Genomic DNA, 17,222 nt, shown 5'->3' with positions numbered 1-17,222 from the left:
GTTAAGATTTGACTAGACGATCTTTCCAGGTCTTTTCAATTTTATCATTCTCTAAAGTCAGCTCAGTCCCTTAAAACTGGAAAATAATAAGGAAACTAACTCAATCCCTTCACTTCATAGAGGAGGAAACTGAGGCCTAAGGAGGGGAGGTGGCCATTCCCCTCACTCTCCTGAGGGCTCTCAGTTAAAGCCAGCATGGGTGTGACTGTTAAGGATAGTGTGAGCTCACATACAACAGGAGATTATGGGTGAAAAACATTTTTAAAGTACACGGTCAAATGTCAGTTATGATTGCTATTATTACAAGTAAGATGACCATTCCTGCTACTGCTACTTCAATAATCACCAGATCAATAAGGCAGAAAACTGCAGAAACACCGTTCTGTACAAAACCTGAAATATTTTACTTTTTTTAAACTTTGATCTAAGTTTACTTAGATTCCATGGACTTGATACAAGAGCATTTGATATGAATCAGTAAATAAAACACTGTAATAGCCACAATAAACTTTGTTAGAAATGTACATGTTGCGAAAAAAAATAATTAAAAAAAAATAGCTTGATGCCTGGATTAGATTAATATAAATGCTGGACAAGAACAGTGTCAAAGGAAGCTTTAAAAACACCTGTTTTGATTAAGTCTGGGGCCCCATTAGACTAACACTCCTGTCCTCCCAGTCTTCCCAGCCCATGTCCCACTCGAACAGGATGTGGGTTAGTTAATAAGGCCTCAGTTGTTTTCCTGTAGCTGTTTTCTCATGGACATTTCATCCAGGTAATGGGTATATAAACAAAGCTCATAAGAAATATACAAATATAAAAAGCTACAAACATTAATAAATTACATCATCACAAAACACAGAAACACTTCACAAGGTGCTAGTAAAATAACTGTATCCCCCCTCCCCCATCATACAAGAATGAAAACAAAGAGCTGGTATTAAAGTTGAAGAGTCATCTTCAAAATGTGTCTTAAATAGATTTCTTTTTGTACTATTTGATTCTGTATAAGACTGCACCAACGTGACTTGTTTTTCAGGCAATACCTAATTCCCAAAGGGGAAAAAAGAAAAACAAAAAACAAAACAAAACAAAACAAAAAAACAAAAACAAAAAAAAAAGAAATCAAACAAAAATACAACAGTTTATCATACTCGGCAAAAAACTCGTATAAATGTTAATGAAGTATTCTATAGAAAGGAATTTCTAAAGATACTTTTACTCTTATAAAAAGAAGTTATTTTAAAAAGCTATTTACAAGCTACATTCTATGAAAAATATGCCTTAGGAAAACACATCTAAAAGTAAAAGTCGGGATTGCCTGAGAAACAAATTCCACCCCACCCCCCTCAGTGTTTATGTGCAGACAAGCCGCTTAATGGGAGATAAAAGCACTCTACACTAAGAGTTAAAAAGACAAAAGTATCCAGTCAAATTGTCAATCAGCCCAAGGTCAGACTGGACTGGACCCAACCAGACCAGGTCCAGCCACCAGACCCTCACTGGCCTACACCTGCAGCCCCTCCTCAGACTTCCCAGAGCTGAAGCCCACTGTATCTGGTAAGTGCTTTGAGGTGGACAACCTCTACTATGGGGAAGAGTGGCTGGAAGGGCCATCTCCCCGCAGCCATCGAGCTGGGGCGGGGGGTCACCTGAGGGTTCCTCCCCAGCTTGTCCTTGTACCTTGCATGGCCTCAGTTTCTAGGGAGCTTATCTTCCAAGCTCAGGAGAACACCAAGCCTTAGCTAACAACCTATGCTCCTCAGGGACCCCCAACCCCGTACCCACATGCCCCTTTCACCATTTGCCCAGACCATTCTCCATCCCGCAGCTACAGCTGGGCTGAGTACCACCAAGCTCACCAAGGGTCTCCCCACTGCCCCCACGCCTGTTCATAAACAGCCACCGCTCTGGACTCCAAGGTGGTCTAATTCCAAGTGCTCCTGTGCAGTTAATACCCTTCACTCCCCCCTGTTGTCAAACCTCTTACCAGGGAAGAAATGAACTTAACTCAGAAACCAAGTTGAGTGCTTTCGGCATTTGTCTGAAAATGACTTGGGGAGAAAAAAAAAAAAGAACGGAGCGTGCCTTCTCTTTCTCTTGTTAACCTCTGGCAAGCACCAGAATTTTTACCAACTCCGACCCTTTCCATGCCCCCGTGCCCAGATGCCTGTGGTATTGGTCCACACTCCCTTTTTCAAAGGGAGTGTGCTCCAGACTGACGAGCATCTCTTCAAGCAAAACCACCTTGCACTTGGGAACAAGTTCAAGGGATACTCTCCTAAGACTGGAATGGTCCTCAAATTCTTGGGTTAACTTTTTGCGAAATGGTCACTCTCAGCAACTTGAGAACGGACGTCTATATTAAAAAATATTTATAGCAGTGATCTGTACACTCTGCCTGCTGAAAGTTAAAAACAACTATTTTGAGTGGTGACAAAAAGTTAACTGGGGTCCTCCCTAGGATGAAGCGCAATACTACGGCAGTCCTCCAAGAGCTGAAGATTTAGTGTTGGCTCAGGAAGAAGTCCTGGGCTGGGGAGAAAAGTCCTGGCTGCCCCAATATTAAAGGAGGAGCTTCCCGTTCCGGTGTATTTTCAAAATCTTCCCCAGCCTCTGTTTGGCTGTTGCCATGCCTTTTTTCGTGCGTTTTCCTGGGGAAAGAAAAAGATGCAATAAAGACTGTCAGCCTCTCCCACGCTTCAGGACCACGGAGCCAACCAAGATGCTGTCTGGAAGGCTCTCCTGAAAAAGCCTCCACCTTCCCAGAGGGAGGCTAGAGATGGAATTCCGCTTGTCCACATAGGGCTGGGCCTGCCTGTTGCTTCATGGGAACCCTGGACAGAGGCACTCTGGATGTTCAAATGCACTTACAGCCCACTCTCCATTGTCCAGAGGCACTGGTGCCCAGCTTTGGATTTGAATTTAGCTTTGGAATGGGCTTTTGTCATTGAATTTGGGTACCGGCCTTCTGCAGTTCAGGACTTTCACAACACTATAGACAGGCTAGAATGAGAGTAAACAGAGATTGTGTCGGTATTAAATAAGAACTTCAATTAAGCAAAGTAGGTGATAATGTCAACAAGAGCTCAAAAGCAAGATTTGCCAGGATAAGGGCCCAACAGTGACAGTCAATACATTAGCAATGATCAAGGGTGCATTGTATTGTATTAGCCAGCAACGGGCAACAACAGCCAAAAAGATCACAATGTAGGAAGAAGGGTGATCAGAGATACGGCAGACCCAGAGCAGGGCAACGACTACATGTGCTCCCAGGGCCAGGGTCAAGGGTACCACAGGAGACCAGGTAAAGATGATGAGATGCCCTGCAGGCTGGAAAGGCTAAAAAGGAATATGGGTTCATAGATCTACATTAAAACTGTGATGCAAAGAATGTCAGAAGGCTTGCTCCATATAAGAGTGATCCTAAATGGGAACCCAAGCCCTCTGACTCCAAATCCGGGCCCCCTGCCCTCTTTGGACTGTTTACCAACTGACTGAATGATTGGAAACATACAGGATCATAGGATTAGAGTTGCTAGAGTTATCGGAGGTCAAATCTAACTCTCTGATTTTATAAACTGAAGCCCAAAGACAGCAAGAGACTTGCCTAGGGCCGCCGAGCTAGCTCAGAAGTAGGGTTCACAGGCAGTCCTGGCGGATTCCAAGGCTAGTGTACCAAACAGTACATCACTGCCTCAGGCCAGGTCTTACACAGCCTGGGGCAAATCACTTCACTTCAGGGCCTGTATCCTGATCTGTAAGATGAGAGGGTCGAACCCGATGATCTCCAGGGTGCCCGGGGGTGCGTGGCCCCAGCAGAGAGCATCCGCTGCTACATTTTCAGCAGTAGCACAGGCACCTCAGAAAACAGCAGCTGCCACAAGTCAGGGATTAGTTTCTTGTTTGCTGATTGCCTAGACTTCAAGAAGTGACAGCTGTTATTAATCTGTCTTTCAGGCCACATCCCGATCTACCTGACTCTTATGGACATTGCACATGGAGTTTTCTTTGCGATGATACCAGACTGGTTTGCCATTTCTTTCTCCAGTGTATCCCCATTTTACAGATGAGGAATGGAGGCAAATAGAGACTGAGTGACTCAGTAGTGTCTGAGGCTGGATTTAAACTCACATCTTCTTGACCCCAGGCCTGGTGCTGCATTCACTGCACCTCCTCGGTTATCTTAGTGATGCAGTTCAACCTAAAAGTGTGCTGTGCTGTACACACACATATATATTTTTAATGGTGAGTAGCTAAAACATTTAAACATAACACAGTCTGAGATCTGACCCTGCCAGTCCAACATCAAGACCTTCACAACTGGCTCCAGTGTGGCCACACTTGGGCCCACGAGCTATGCTCCGCCTGGACACGTGGATTTTTACTACAGATGAACATTCCACATTTAATATCAATCCCTGAGGGCTTTCTGACAGGCTAGGCCAGAGCATCTGTGATGGGCCTTCACCTTTGGGTATGCTCCCTACTTTGTATATCTCTTGTTGCCTGCCTTGACAAGGGGACTTCCATAAAGAAGGCTCCCAGCCAGCAGCACCAGGCGAGTTTGGCCTGGCGGCAGTTCATATAAGACAACTTACTCACCTGGGCATCTGAAAGAACAACAAAGAAAAAAAATCCCCTTTGCCCTACCGGCCGTGCACCACTGGCCCCTGTGCTTCCCCTCTGTCTTCTCCCCACAAACCAAGCCAAAAAGGCAGCAGCTGACACACACTCTCAGAGAAAGCTACAAGTGCTGTTTGTGTAGGCTGCGGTTTGCCGAGTCAGCTGACAGTAAACAATACTGCCTGCTGAAGAATAGGAGGGCACCCACTACTTGGCCTGACTTTGCAGGGCAGCAGTCCTGTCCAGGCACTTCCTCCATGCCTGGGCCCACGGATCCCAATGGCCCTCAGGCCTTGCACAACACCCCCTTTTTCTTTAAAGTGGATCCAGGATTGTTTTGAAACAAGGCAACAGAGAGTACTAGCTGTTCTGATCATCACCGATGAACATTCACCGTGGTGGCATTCCTTCACATAGGAGGAATGCAGGTGCAGAGAAGGCACGGAGCCCAACCCCCTCCGCTTTACAGATTACCAAAAGGAGGGAAAGGATCACCTCAGATCACTAGAATGCCTGGTGATCAAAGGCCCAGTGCCTAACACACAGAAACAATACACGCCCACAGAAACAATGACTGCACTCAGGGCTGGCTGAGGGGCGAACCCTTTATGCTTTAACCCTTTGGACTAAAAGTCTGCCCAAAACGTGTTTGCCTCTTCTCCTGTTTTCCTGCCATTGCAGGCTGACATGCCTGACTTTGGGGGGGTGGGCAACAGCTAAAGATACTGGATGTTCTCAAGAGGCCTCAGGGAGCTTTTTTCAGATGTGGAAGTAGAAACATAAAGCTAATGCAACAAGGTGAAGGACTCAGGGCATATTTTCTAAAAGACGGTCACTCCATAAACATTAATTAAGCACCTACTGTGTACATGCCAGGCGCTGGGGTCATTGTATTGGTTATTTTGGCTTTTTTTTTTTTTTTTGCAGCCAGGGAAAGTTTATTAATCGAGAAGTTTATGGGGTGGGGTATGTCCAAAAATGACTGATATAAAAGCAAAAGGTATCAATACAACATTTCTTGGAGTTTGCTTTTTTTTTTTTAACATAAAGTCACAGCATGTTAGGGCTGAAATGTCATCTGGTCCCACAGCCCCACCCTAGAGCTGAGGAAACAAGAAGGTGAAGGAGCTTGGCCTGGAAGCCAAGGGGAGGGCTATTTTTTGAAATCAAATCCCTATTCTGAGTTACTTTTTTCATCATTCGCTTCTTTCTCCCAAAAGCATCAGAAGCTAACAGAGCCTCCTCTCCTCCACTTTCCCCACTTCATTCTCTCACCTTTCCTAATGTCTGTTCTCAGAATTGAAGGTTTTTCCCTTACAAAGGTCCTGGGTGAAAACCAGCATAAAACAGCTGGAGGACAAGGACAGAATGTCAGAAGCCGGCACCAGTGAACTTTCTGCCACTTCGATGCATGGTGTTTAAAAGTCTAGGGTCTTAGGGGCAGCTAGGTGGCGCAGTGAGTAAAGTGCTGGCCCCAGAGTCAGGAGGACCCGAGTTCGGTTCCAACCTCAGACACTTAACACCCACACAAAAAAACTAGCCGTGTAACCTTGGGCAAGGTTACTTAACCCCAATTGCCCTCCAAAAGGCAAAAAAAAAAGTCTAGGGTCTAAGTATTATGGCTGGGGATACAAATAAGAAAGTTCCCAAATCAGCTCAATAAGCATCCATTACACACCCACTGCATGCAGAACATTTTGCACAGCACCAAGGAGGTATTTTTTGGAAGAGACATAGTCTCTGCCTCATAGAGCCTAATTCAGAATCCCCCCTCAGACCCCAGGCAGAGTCCTGTAACTGGTCTCAGCCTCAGCTTCCTCATGTAAAATGGGACTAATAACTGAACCCACCTCACAAGGCTGTTTTGAGGACCAATAAGACAATATATGCAAAGCACTTTGCAAACCTTAAAGCATTATGTAAATGCTAGCTATCAACAATTACAAGGCCTTCCCAATTCCCCTGGCTGGAACCCCTTAGCTGGTACATCTCCCTCCCAACCTGTCTTAGTTGTTTACTTATAATATCTCTCCTCCAACCAGAATAGCATTTCCTCAAGGGTGAGGATCATGCCTTATTCCCATATACCTCCTTCTAGCATCTCAAATAGTGTCTTGCACTATTAAACATTTAAAGAATAAATGAGTTTATTGAATGAAGGAATGAATGAAGGAATATGGAAATTCCTACTCCAGGGTAAGTACAAAATCCTTGGGGATATGAAATCTTTCAATACTAAACAAATAGAAGTATCAACTCCTAAATGCGGAATGTGGCAGGGTAAAGAAAAGGGTTCTGAGCAGGATGCTGAGTTAGGAACCAGATGTGGTGAGATCAGCTGGAAGCTCTTCCCAGAAGCTGATGAGACAAAGCCTGATGGGTCTTGATTCAGTCCTCTCCTCTTACCCCTGGGGTACTTGCCCTTTAGCCTACTTCAGGATCTGAAGCCACAATGGGCGCTCTGCTGAAGACAATCAAAAACCTTCATCTACTGCTTACAGCCCTAACTGGGGAGGAGATGTAGAGTAGAGAATGCTCAGTTGCTGGAGCAGAAGGGTATTCTGGGCAGGGGTCAGCATTGGACCACCTAAGGAAACTAACTTGTTCTCTAGTACAGAAAAAAGGGAGTAGGTTACAAGGGAAATGGTCTGCCTCCAGATTCCAGTACCAAGCTCCCCATTGTTCCCAGGAGAACAGAGCTCAGTCTATCAACCCCCTCAAGGTAGCAGCAGCCCATGAGAGACCATACCTTTGGCAGCTGCATTATTCTGGGATGATGAGGATGGCCTCCTCTGGGTGAGGAAGACTCCGGGTGCCATGGGCTGGGAGCCTCGAGTGACTTGAGCCCCACCAAAGGTGCTGACTCCTGCTGTATACTCGTGGTCAGTGAGGCTGCTGCTATGGGACTCCAGCTTGGGTTCAGGCGAGCTGCTTTCCTGGGAGACCTTATTAGTGTTGTTCGGTGACAGTTTCTTTTTGGTATTTTTCTTCTTCCTGCCTTTTTGCTCCTCCTTTGAAGAAAGCACATGGTCATCGTAACTCACTCCCTGGACCCATAAAAAAAAGTTCCCCTCCACCAGTGATGTGTAACACGGTAAGGCCAAAGTCGTCATGATGAGGGTATGCACTAGGAAGGAACTCATATGTTTCAGTGGAGAGTCTTGGCAGCAATTATCAAGGCTTCCTATGCATTGTGGTTCCAGCCTTGGGACACAGAATGTCATTGTTTAAAAATGTCACTGAAAATGAAGTTTAGACATTGATTGTAGAGATGATTCTGGGAATGAACAGTGGGGATGGCCTGCTTGAATTCATGAGTGAATTCAAAATGGGAAGAGACCCTGTTCTTTCTTTTCCTCCCAAATCTTCTTCAGATCACTAGGTTATTTCATCTTTAAGGGGAGAAGAGACTTCAGCTTTGGGGGAAATAATGAATAGTCCCATTTCCACCAATCTCCCATCACAAAACATGACCATGTTCACACAAATAATGAGTAACAGAGTCAGGATTCAAACCCAGGTCCTCAAATTCTAAATCGTGTGTGTGTGTGTGTGTGTGTGTGTGTGTGTGTGTGTCTCCCACTACTTCACAAATCCCTCCCTAAAATCTAGGCTCTCTCCAGCTTGCAGTGGTTACATTTCATTTCAAGTCAAGGCCAGTAGTCATAAGATAGGACCTTAGACAGTATTCGCTATTGGAATTCAATAGCTCTCTTCCTCTGTCCTGTCTCTTGTCCTATTGAGGTGACTAGTGGAAACCCATTGCAAATCTAGGAGTACAGAAAGATGAATCAAACTTTGCGACTGTGAAGAGCTGGGTTTCTGGTCATTCTCTGAATCTCAAAATCCACCAGGAAATGACAGTAACAGGATGCCAATTGAATTCATGCAATGACTGAGGGAGCCAAAAGGCTAGATCATAGCCATAAGTCAATCTCTCACAATGTAAAACAGACATGCCCAGTGGCCATTCAAAATGACTTGAGTAATGCTATCTGAGTACTTCCTTATGAGAGATGATATGTTTGCAGCTGGGGTCCTAAGGAGTTACTCCATCTTTCAGGCAAGATAGTTAACATTCTTCAAACATTGTGCCCATGTGTTCTTATTTCAAAAAGTCCTTTCTACTTCCTAACAGAGTGATGATATAGGAAACTCATGGTGAAGCCATACACTGTCAGAGCCTTCACTGAATATTCAATGGGTTTTGGCTACCTGGAAGCACATCTACCCCACAGTGGTGGGAGGAAGGAGAGAAGGAATAGCCAAACCCTTCAGGAGTGCCTGCTCATGTCCCCCACCCCACACACAAAACAACCCATCTCAGCAAGGCCCCAGTCAGGCAATGACTCAGATACCTCACCTGTTGGGAGAGTTTGGCTGCGGCCGCTGCCAACCCAGTCTCAATGGAAGCTACCCTTGTCCCTTCTCGAACCGGTCTATCTTGCCGAGGCACTGAAGGCCCAACCCTTGCTAAAGAGAAAAGAATTTGTCAATGTCCCAGCTGTTCACTGGGTCCCATGTAGGCTGAGCCCACCATGATGAGAACAGAGCAGGAAATTCCCCATCCCCTCTGTGTTTCAGAATCCCCATGCCCAAATGCTTTCACAGAGAAGAGCTCTCACATGCTTGATGGGAAAACAATGCAGCTCTATAGCCATAAAACTAATTGCTAGGATAGTTCCGGGCATTCAAATCCTTGTTCATGCCTCAGCCTCAGTGGTCTCTCTCTGCTATCCAAAAAGGAGAAACCCACCGCCCACCCCCACTGCAATCATTTCTGGCTGAACAGATATCTGCCCTTGCCCCCAGATGAGCCCCCTATTCTTGGCTCAACCTTTGTCAAGAAAGATCAGATGTGAAAGCTCAAACAGACCAAAGCCAAGGCTGGACATAGGCTAAGAGCCCTGGAGAAAGGGTGAATTTCCATCCCAATCCTTGTCAGAAAGGCAGTTGGGTAAAACCATCCCAAATGACCTCTGGGAAAGTGGGGAGGCAAGTAAGAAGATGGCGTGAAGGGAAAGAAAAAAAATGACACCAAATATCCCATTTCTAATGACTCAGGAGGCCAAACGTCCAGTGTTACCTGTCGGGCTGTATGGAGCATCATCCGAGCTTTTTCTCTTTTTTGATCGAGACTTGAATATAGGATTATCTTCGTCTGACTCCAGGGAGGGGTAGACTAAATGAAGGCAAAAGACACAAAACCTCACTGAAAACCTGTGCATCTGTCCCTGCCCGGAGCAGGGCCCAACCCTCCCAGCACCTGTCTCAATATGGAAGGGCTTGTACTCTGGGACAACTTACTCTCTTAGGGAAGTAGGAATGCAGGTCCATCTTCCCAGAGTCATGGCAAGCAACCATGTAGCATTACATGAATATGAAACAGGCTCCCAGCAGCATATGACAGTAGTATAAGTCATTTATTTATGCCATCCCAATTTACATATTCCCACAATGTGTGTGTATAGCTATATCCTTCTTTCCTAGAGTCATTTCTTTTCCAATTCCATGTGGGGCTAACATACTGAGTTCCCAGCATTGGCACTGATTTCTCAGAAATGCTTGGTAACATTTATGTGAAATGAGGGCTGCCAGTCATTCTTAAGCCCACAATAAAACTTGGCAACTTCTTTAGTGATGACCAATCAACACTTCCACGAAGGCGGGGGCTATCTGTCCATTGAGGAGGCTTCATTGGCTGCAGAAGCGGAGGAGGGTTCTTGAAATTAATAGCTCATTTAAAATGTACTTCTACATTTCTAAAGCGTAGACACAACTCTTGTTTCAATTGCTTCTGACAACACCCCCACCCCATTATGTAATTTAGAGAAGGTAATGTTATCCTCATTTCAGTCAGTCAATATTGATTGACTATTGAGCTCCAATGATTTGCCAGGCACTGTGCTCAGGACTGGCAATACAAAAAAGGCAAAAGACTGGCCCTGCCCTCCCTGAGCTCACAGTCTAATGGGGGAAGATGACAAGCAAACAAACACATACAAACAAGCTGTACACAGGAAAAACAGGGAGTAATTTTTAAAAGGAAGGCACTAGAATAAAAAGGGATGGAGAAAGGCTTCCTGTAGAAAATGGGATTTTAGCTGACACTTAATGGAAGCCAGTAGAGACAAGGAAGGAGAGCATTCCAGGCAGGGGAATGTCCAGAGAAAATGTCCAGAGCATCTTGTTCCTGTAACAGCCAAGAGACCAGTGTCACTGGATGGAAAAGTATAGTCAGGGAGCAAGGTATAAGGAGACAGGAAGGGCAAGAGGGGGCTAGGGAATGAAGGCCATTAAAAGCCAAACAGGAACATTCTGTACTTGATCCTGGAGGAACAGGCCACTGGAGTTCACTGAGCAGCAGGGTGACGAGGGCAGACTTGTGTTTTAGGAAAATCACTGTAGTGGCTGAAAGGAATGGGGAGAGATTTGAGGCAGGCAGACCCACCAGCAACTGCAGTAACCCAGGTGGGAGGTGATGAGGGCCTGCATCAGAGGAGAGAAAGGGGCATATCCAAGAGATACTGTAAAGATCTTAGCCACAGCATGTGGATGTGGAGGGTGAGGGATGGCAAGGAGTACAGAGGACTCCTAGGTGGCAAGTCTATCAACACAGAAGGAAACAGAGGCATGGAATTTCAGCAGTGTGTCTAAGGTCTCCTAGACAGTTGGTGACAGAGCTTTGACTAGAATCTCAGTGGCCTAACTCCTGGTCCTGTACTTTATTTCACTGTATCTCCATTCTCTTTCCAGGCCATAAGCAAGTTTACAACCATGGCTGCCTCCTTGAAGGCAGACCTTCTTTTCTGTGTGCTTGTCATCTTTTGCAGCCTAGAACATCATCACTGCTCAAGAAAGGCATGTCGACCAAACAGCTTAGGCAGATAACCTGTAAGGGTCCTTGCAAGTTTACATAAGCCTCCCTTGCTGCCCCTGACTCTCTGGTGTCAACGTGCTCCCTCTTTGTCTCCAGGTAACGTCTTAGAAGAAAACCTATCCGTGAAGAAAAGAGCTTTCTCAGGAGGGCCCCGAAAGGACTGGGGGACCCAGTGGTCTGTTAAGCACAGACAGTCTGGCCACATTTCAGGCATGCTGGAGTGGACACTACCTTCCAACCACAGGTTGGATTTGATGGCCAATAAGGGTTCTTCCAACTCTGAAATTCTTTTGACTTTCTGCGTGCCTATGGGGGACAGAGTGAGGAGAGAGAAGTCTCTGCTTTTAGGAAACTACACGGTGGGGAATGGAAGCTAGGGACTCACGGTCCGATGGAAATCCAAGTTCTCGCGCTTTTTTCAAAGGTCCTAGGCCCTGTCTACTTGATACATTTTGAAAAATGTGCAATTCATTTTGTTTTCAGTTTCTGTTTGTCAAACCAATAACATGGTCCTAAAGCAACTGTATAATTCAGTCACTGAACCCAAATCTGCTGACCACCTGGGCAATAAATCCAGCCTTTGTTAACCAAGCCTGCGTACAAGAAAGGAAGAGCATTAAAATCGGTGGCTTAAATATGTCATGAACATGAATTTCTGCGACTAAAGCCCACCCTGATCCATTTCCAAAGTGTCATCTGCAAAGCCGGTCTATGGGTAATGCTTTTCAGAAGAGTTTGAATGTAATTAGCTGGTCTGATGGGCCTACAGGTGCTGTAATTGCCAAGTCACCACAAACTCCAAAAAGTCATCTCTGGAATATACACAGTTTCTAAAATGGAAACAAGTCTTGTTTGCATTAACTTTCAGAGCATTCTAATTTTCACATTAACGTATTTCTACGTAGCAAGCAGTGAAATCAGATATTAACTCCAGACAGTCACGATGTATTTCAAGCACGGGTAGCCGGCAGCCACAATCCAGGACGTGGGGTTTTTATTACAAGGCTCAGGAATGTATACAGTACTCCCAAGCAGAAGGTGAATGACCCTCATGTGTTCCCCTTACTCCACGGAGGAGCCTGACCTGTCTTTATCCTGTTTGAAGGGGCCTGCCTGAGGGGGTGGGATTAGAGGTCTTTGGTTGAGAGTGGCTCTCTTTGGCAGTGGCTTGGGCCCCCCCAGCTCCACTGATAAGGCCAAAATCCTCAGGTCGAGCATGGTTGTTAATGTTTTTACTAACTCAGAAACTGAGGAAAGTGTTTCATCACAGGGTCTCCGTACATAGCTGCATGTTGTCTCCCCCAGGAGACTGAGCTAAGAGGAGGGCTTGTCTTTTGCCTTTCTTTGTACCCCTAGAGCTTAGCACAGTACCTGGCACAAAGTAAGTACTTAATGTTTATTGACTAATAGATGCTTGTTGCATGTTTGATCAGGAATGAAAGACCCAGATTCTTCAACATGTGCGAGTTGCTTCTTTCCTCTAAGACTCAGTTTCTCACTTGTAAAATGAGATATTAGGACTAGATGGCCCTTAAGGAACATTCCAGCTTCAAAGTTCAGTGGGCTATAGCACAGAGCTGATAACACAGAGGGGCAGCCAGGTAGTGCAGTGGCCTGGAGTCAGGAATATCAGAGTTCAAATCTAGCCTCAGACAGAGCTGTATGACCCTGGGCAAGTCACTTAACTTTCTGGTGCCTCAGTTAAAGGTAGATAAGAATAGCATCCACTTCACAGGGTTGTTCAGATAATCCATGTAAAGTGCTCTGTAAACCTTAAAGGTCTATGTAAATGGAGAACCGACCAAAAAGTCAGGAGGACCTGGGTTCAGATGCCACCTCTGATACACACTGGCTGTGTGACCTTATGATTTCACAGCTCTCTTAAGATTCCAGATTACAGGGGCAGGTATTAATCTGAAGAGGCAGAGGGAGCTTCCTCACCAGGAGTTCCCTACAGCAGTCTAGACAAAGTGATAAATAATCATCATGATATCTCATGAGTTTGTTGTAAGAGGCTTTGTAAAACTTAAAAGCAATAGAGAAATGTGATTCTGTGATGATGGCATGTCTCAGAATGGCCTTTTCTCAGCTGACACAGGAATGCTGGAATTCCAGAGATCATCCCAGTCCAACCCTCTCACCAGCAAAAGGAGAAGACAGAGGGAAGGGCCCTGGCTTTGGAATTAGAAAAGCCTGTGTTCAAATCCTAGTTCTGCTCCACACTATCAATGGGACCCTGTGAAATTCATCTGACCTGTCTGGGTCTCAGCTTCCTTATTCCTTTCTGCTCTAAATCGATAAACACTCATCTCTCAGGCCACTTCCAGTGAAGATCCTATGATTTCCTAAACTAAGGCTCCTAGAAGTTTAGAGAAGATTACAGATTTAGAATTGAAAGAAACTAAATAGTCTGACCACTCCCCCATCCCTCCACCATTTTACAGAAGAGGAAGCTGAGGCCCAGGGAAGTCAAGTGACTTGCCTAAGTCACACAGGGAGGAACAGAGGCAAGATTAGAATTCAGGACTCGACCCAATGCAGCCCAGTCATCACAAGATACTGATGAATCACTGATGAATTTAATGGAGAGAGCTCTTGAGCTCCCTCTAACTCTGTGGAGGGCCAGGCTCATACATGTCCCTTAGTGAGTAGCCCAGTGACCACTCACTCTGAGGTACACACCACCTTGGAGCACACCTTGGTACACACCTCCTCACAGAGTAGGCCAGAGAAGGAAAGACATCAGACATGGTATGATGCGGGTGAATGAGGCCTGGCCTCTGTCCAGCATAGCCTAGAGCAGGGGTGGGGAACCTGTGTCCTCACACATGGCCCTCTAGGTCTTCAAGTGTGGCCCTCTGACTGAATCCAAACTTCACAGAACAAATCCCTTTAATAAAAGGATCTGTTCTTAGACTCGGTCAAAAGGCCATACCTAACTCGGAGGTCCCCTTCCAGCTCTAACAATCTATGACTGAAAACCTCCCTAGCTAGGGTAGGTGTGTGGTGGGTCCAGAACTAGAATCCTTCCTTAAGAGAAGGCATGTACAAACTGACATTTCCCTATGAGAGGCAAAGGGTCTCGGTGAGGGCTTGGGCAGGACCAAGGGGGCTCCCAAGCCAAGGCTCTGGCCCTGCCCTCCTCCGGAGCTCCCCCCCCCCAGGCCAGGAGGGCCTAGGATCAGGGGAAGCAATCCTCAGGCACACCTCCTATGCCCTAGCTCCCACCCGAGGGCGAGAGGCCGCAGACCGGGGCAGGGGACTCACCGTAGTCTGAGTCTTTGAAGCAGGCGTCCAGGTGGTCCTGTTCCTCCTCATAGTCCTCGATGTCAATGCTGTTCTTTGTGCTTTTCTTCAAGAGGCGCTTGCCGGCACTCTTGTTGCCCCCTCCCCCATTCTTCTTCGAGTTCTGGGCCGAGATGGAATTGCTCTTGGCTTGGTTGGTGCTCCACGCCGTCTGCAGGCAGGAGTCCGAAGACTGGAGGTTTGCCATGGACAACATTCCCTGAATAGCTTCCTGTGTGCTGGGGGAGGCAGGTGGCTGACTGAGGGGGGCACAGGAAGAGATAAGGCACTCTCAGCTAATTGCAAAAATAATATTGCAAAAATAAATAAATAGCCCCTCGGGTAGCCCAGGCAGGCTGGCGGCTGGCGGGCGGCAGGCAGACAGGAGAAGGCCTGGGGCTTGGATTCCTCATGACAAGGCTGGTGCTCCATACATGAAATCAACGGTTCGCAATTATGAAATCAAGGGCTCAACGCTACAAATTAGAAAGCCTCAAATGCTTTAGTTTCATGATTAATCCCCTCCCCTCCCTCTCATGACATCATACCCCCCCCCAGGCTTAGGAGGCCAGACAGCCAGGCAAGAGCCACCCCCAAACTTCTGTGAAGGCGAGAATGCTGGGCCTCACAAAGGGGCAGCCTGGAGCCCAGCAAAGCTGGCAACTAGGAGAGAATGAGGGAGGAAAGAAGAGACAGAGACACAGAAAAACAGAGACAAGAGACAGGCACATGAGGAGAGTCTTGGAGAGATGAATGTAGAGAATGAAACCAAAATATAAGGAGACAGAGAACGGGAGAGGGGGAGAGAGAGTGAGAGTAAGAGAGAGAGAAAAGAAGAGAGAAAAGAGAAGAAAAAGAAGAGAGAAAGAGAAAAAAGAGAAACAGGAGAGAGAGAAAGATAGAAACATGGGATCTCAGAATTGGAAAAAACATGAGCCCACCTAGTCCAACCAATACCTAAACAAGAATCCCCTCTCCAAGACACCCCTGACAAATAGTAATAGAGTCCCTACCTAAAGACCTCCAGTAAGGAGCCACCCACTCCCTCCTAAGAGAGCCTGCTCCATTCTGGGATGGCTCTAAATGTTACCAAGTTTTTCTTGACATCAAACTTAAATCTGCCCATTTTCACCTTCGACCCATGACTCCTGGTTCTGCCCTCTGTGGCCAAGGAGAACAAAGCTAATCTCACTTCCACTTAGAGAAAAACAAACAGACAGAAAGACAGAGAATAAATAGACATCTACACAAAGGGGCAAAGGAGCCCCTCCTCTTTCTTCGTAGTGTGGACTCCTGTTCCACCCTAATGGAAAGATGCCTGGCATCTAAACACTTATCACAGGTAAGGGGAAGAGACAAAGTATGTGTAAGGCACCTACCAAGTGCCAGGAACTGTACAAATACCATCTCATTATTTCATATTTGTAGCAACAGACACTCTCTAGCTTGGCTGAGGGGAAGAAGAAAAGAGGAGGCAATCCTAGTTTCCCCTCTTTTGCCCAAGCAGATTCGTAGCTTCTCTTCCGGTAAGCCCAGATCCCTCCACTCCACCCAGACATTGGGATTCCTCACTGTCTCCCCACCCCAGGAAAGCCTAAGCCAAAGCCAGACCAATGTACCTACTTACAATACCTCACCTCCTTCAACACCTCTGGAGATCCTGGGCAATCTCCCTGATCTCAAGTCTTCATCACAGCCTTGGGAAATCTTTCCAGAGGTAGCTGCCCCAGGGAGTGTCTATGTCAAAGCCCAGGCTGCAGCAGAAAGACAAATTGCCAGTCCAGCTCTGTTGGCTTGTGGAGAGAGAATCCTGTTGCCCACAGAGCCCCTCCCAGACACAATGTTCTTGGGAGTCCTCAGGAGAAAAGAGATTTCTGCAGGAGTTCCAGAGTTTTGCAGATGTCATAATACCAATGACTCAAGACAAGATGTGAGAGACTAAGCTCCTTGAGGTCAGAGGTCTTATTCATCTGTCTCCCCTGGTACAGCCTAACTGCTTTTTTGATTAGAAAGACTTCCTTTCCCAAAGAACTAAACTTTTATAAGTTTTCCCTCACCCTTTCCCAGTGAAGTGCAGCATTTGAGCTCTCTCAGATTTGGCCTATAGGAACATGAAGAAATTCAATGCTTCAGTAGGGCCAGATACCAAGCTGGCTTCTCAAGTCTGCTCCCGAGAGGTTGACTACATGACTCCTCATGGACAATATCCTATTCTGGTCACTGTCCCCTTTTCCTGCAGTTTCCCTCCCCCAATGCAGAACTAGAGAACAGAAACTTGAAACAATCTTCTTTTCATGATGCCATCTGATTGTAAAGCCTGCCTGGAGAGCTCCTTTCTGACTCCCTAAAACTTTAGTCCTCTGGCATCTCACTTGAAACAAGGCAATAAGCAAAGTGGTTCACTCCCTTTGACTAAGTGACTGATTGACAG

General features: G+C 46.2%; 1 protein-coding gene across 3 annotated transcripts in view; it reads right to left on the bottom strand.

The window, feature by feature from the left end:
* Positions 1-380: 380 nt before the first annotated feature.
* PHF2 (PHD finger protein 2) overlaps positions 381-17,222 on the bottom strand; it is a 211,120-nt gene continuing 194,278 nt past the window's right edge. For 2 of the 3 annotated variants that reach the window (XM_069083754.1, XM_069083756.1), the window contains exons 18-22: positions 14,774-15,051; positions 9,713-9,808; positions 8,990-9,099; positions 7,376-7,637; positions 381-2,654 (exon numbers count right to left, since the gene is read on the bottom strand). In XM_069083754.1, coding sequence (XP_068939855.1) covers positions 2,566-2,654; positions 7,376-7,637; positions 8,990-9,099; positions 9,713-9,808; positions 14,774-15,051 — 835 coding nt within the window. In that variant the 3' untranslated portion in view covers positions 381-2,565. Of the gene's footprint in view, positions 2,655-2,674; positions 3,007-7,375; positions 7,638-8,989; positions 9,100-9,712; positions 9,809-14,773; positions 15,052-17,222 lie in introns of those variants that run through there. The other variant, XM_069083755.1, reaches the window with a different exon arrangement.

Source organism: Petaurus breviceps, unplaced genomic scaffold (genome assembly GCF_028583685.1).
Source record: "Petaurus breviceps papuanus isolate PSGF00001 unplaced genomic scaffold, PetGlider_PUasm1.0 174, whole genome shotgun sequence".
Classification (NCBI taxonomy): Eukaryota; Metazoa; Chordata; class Mammalia; order Diprotodontia; family Petauridae; genus Petaurus; species Petaurus breviceps.
Note: the sequence above shows the minus strand (reverse complement) of the source record. Positions and strands in the feature narration are given on the sequence as shown.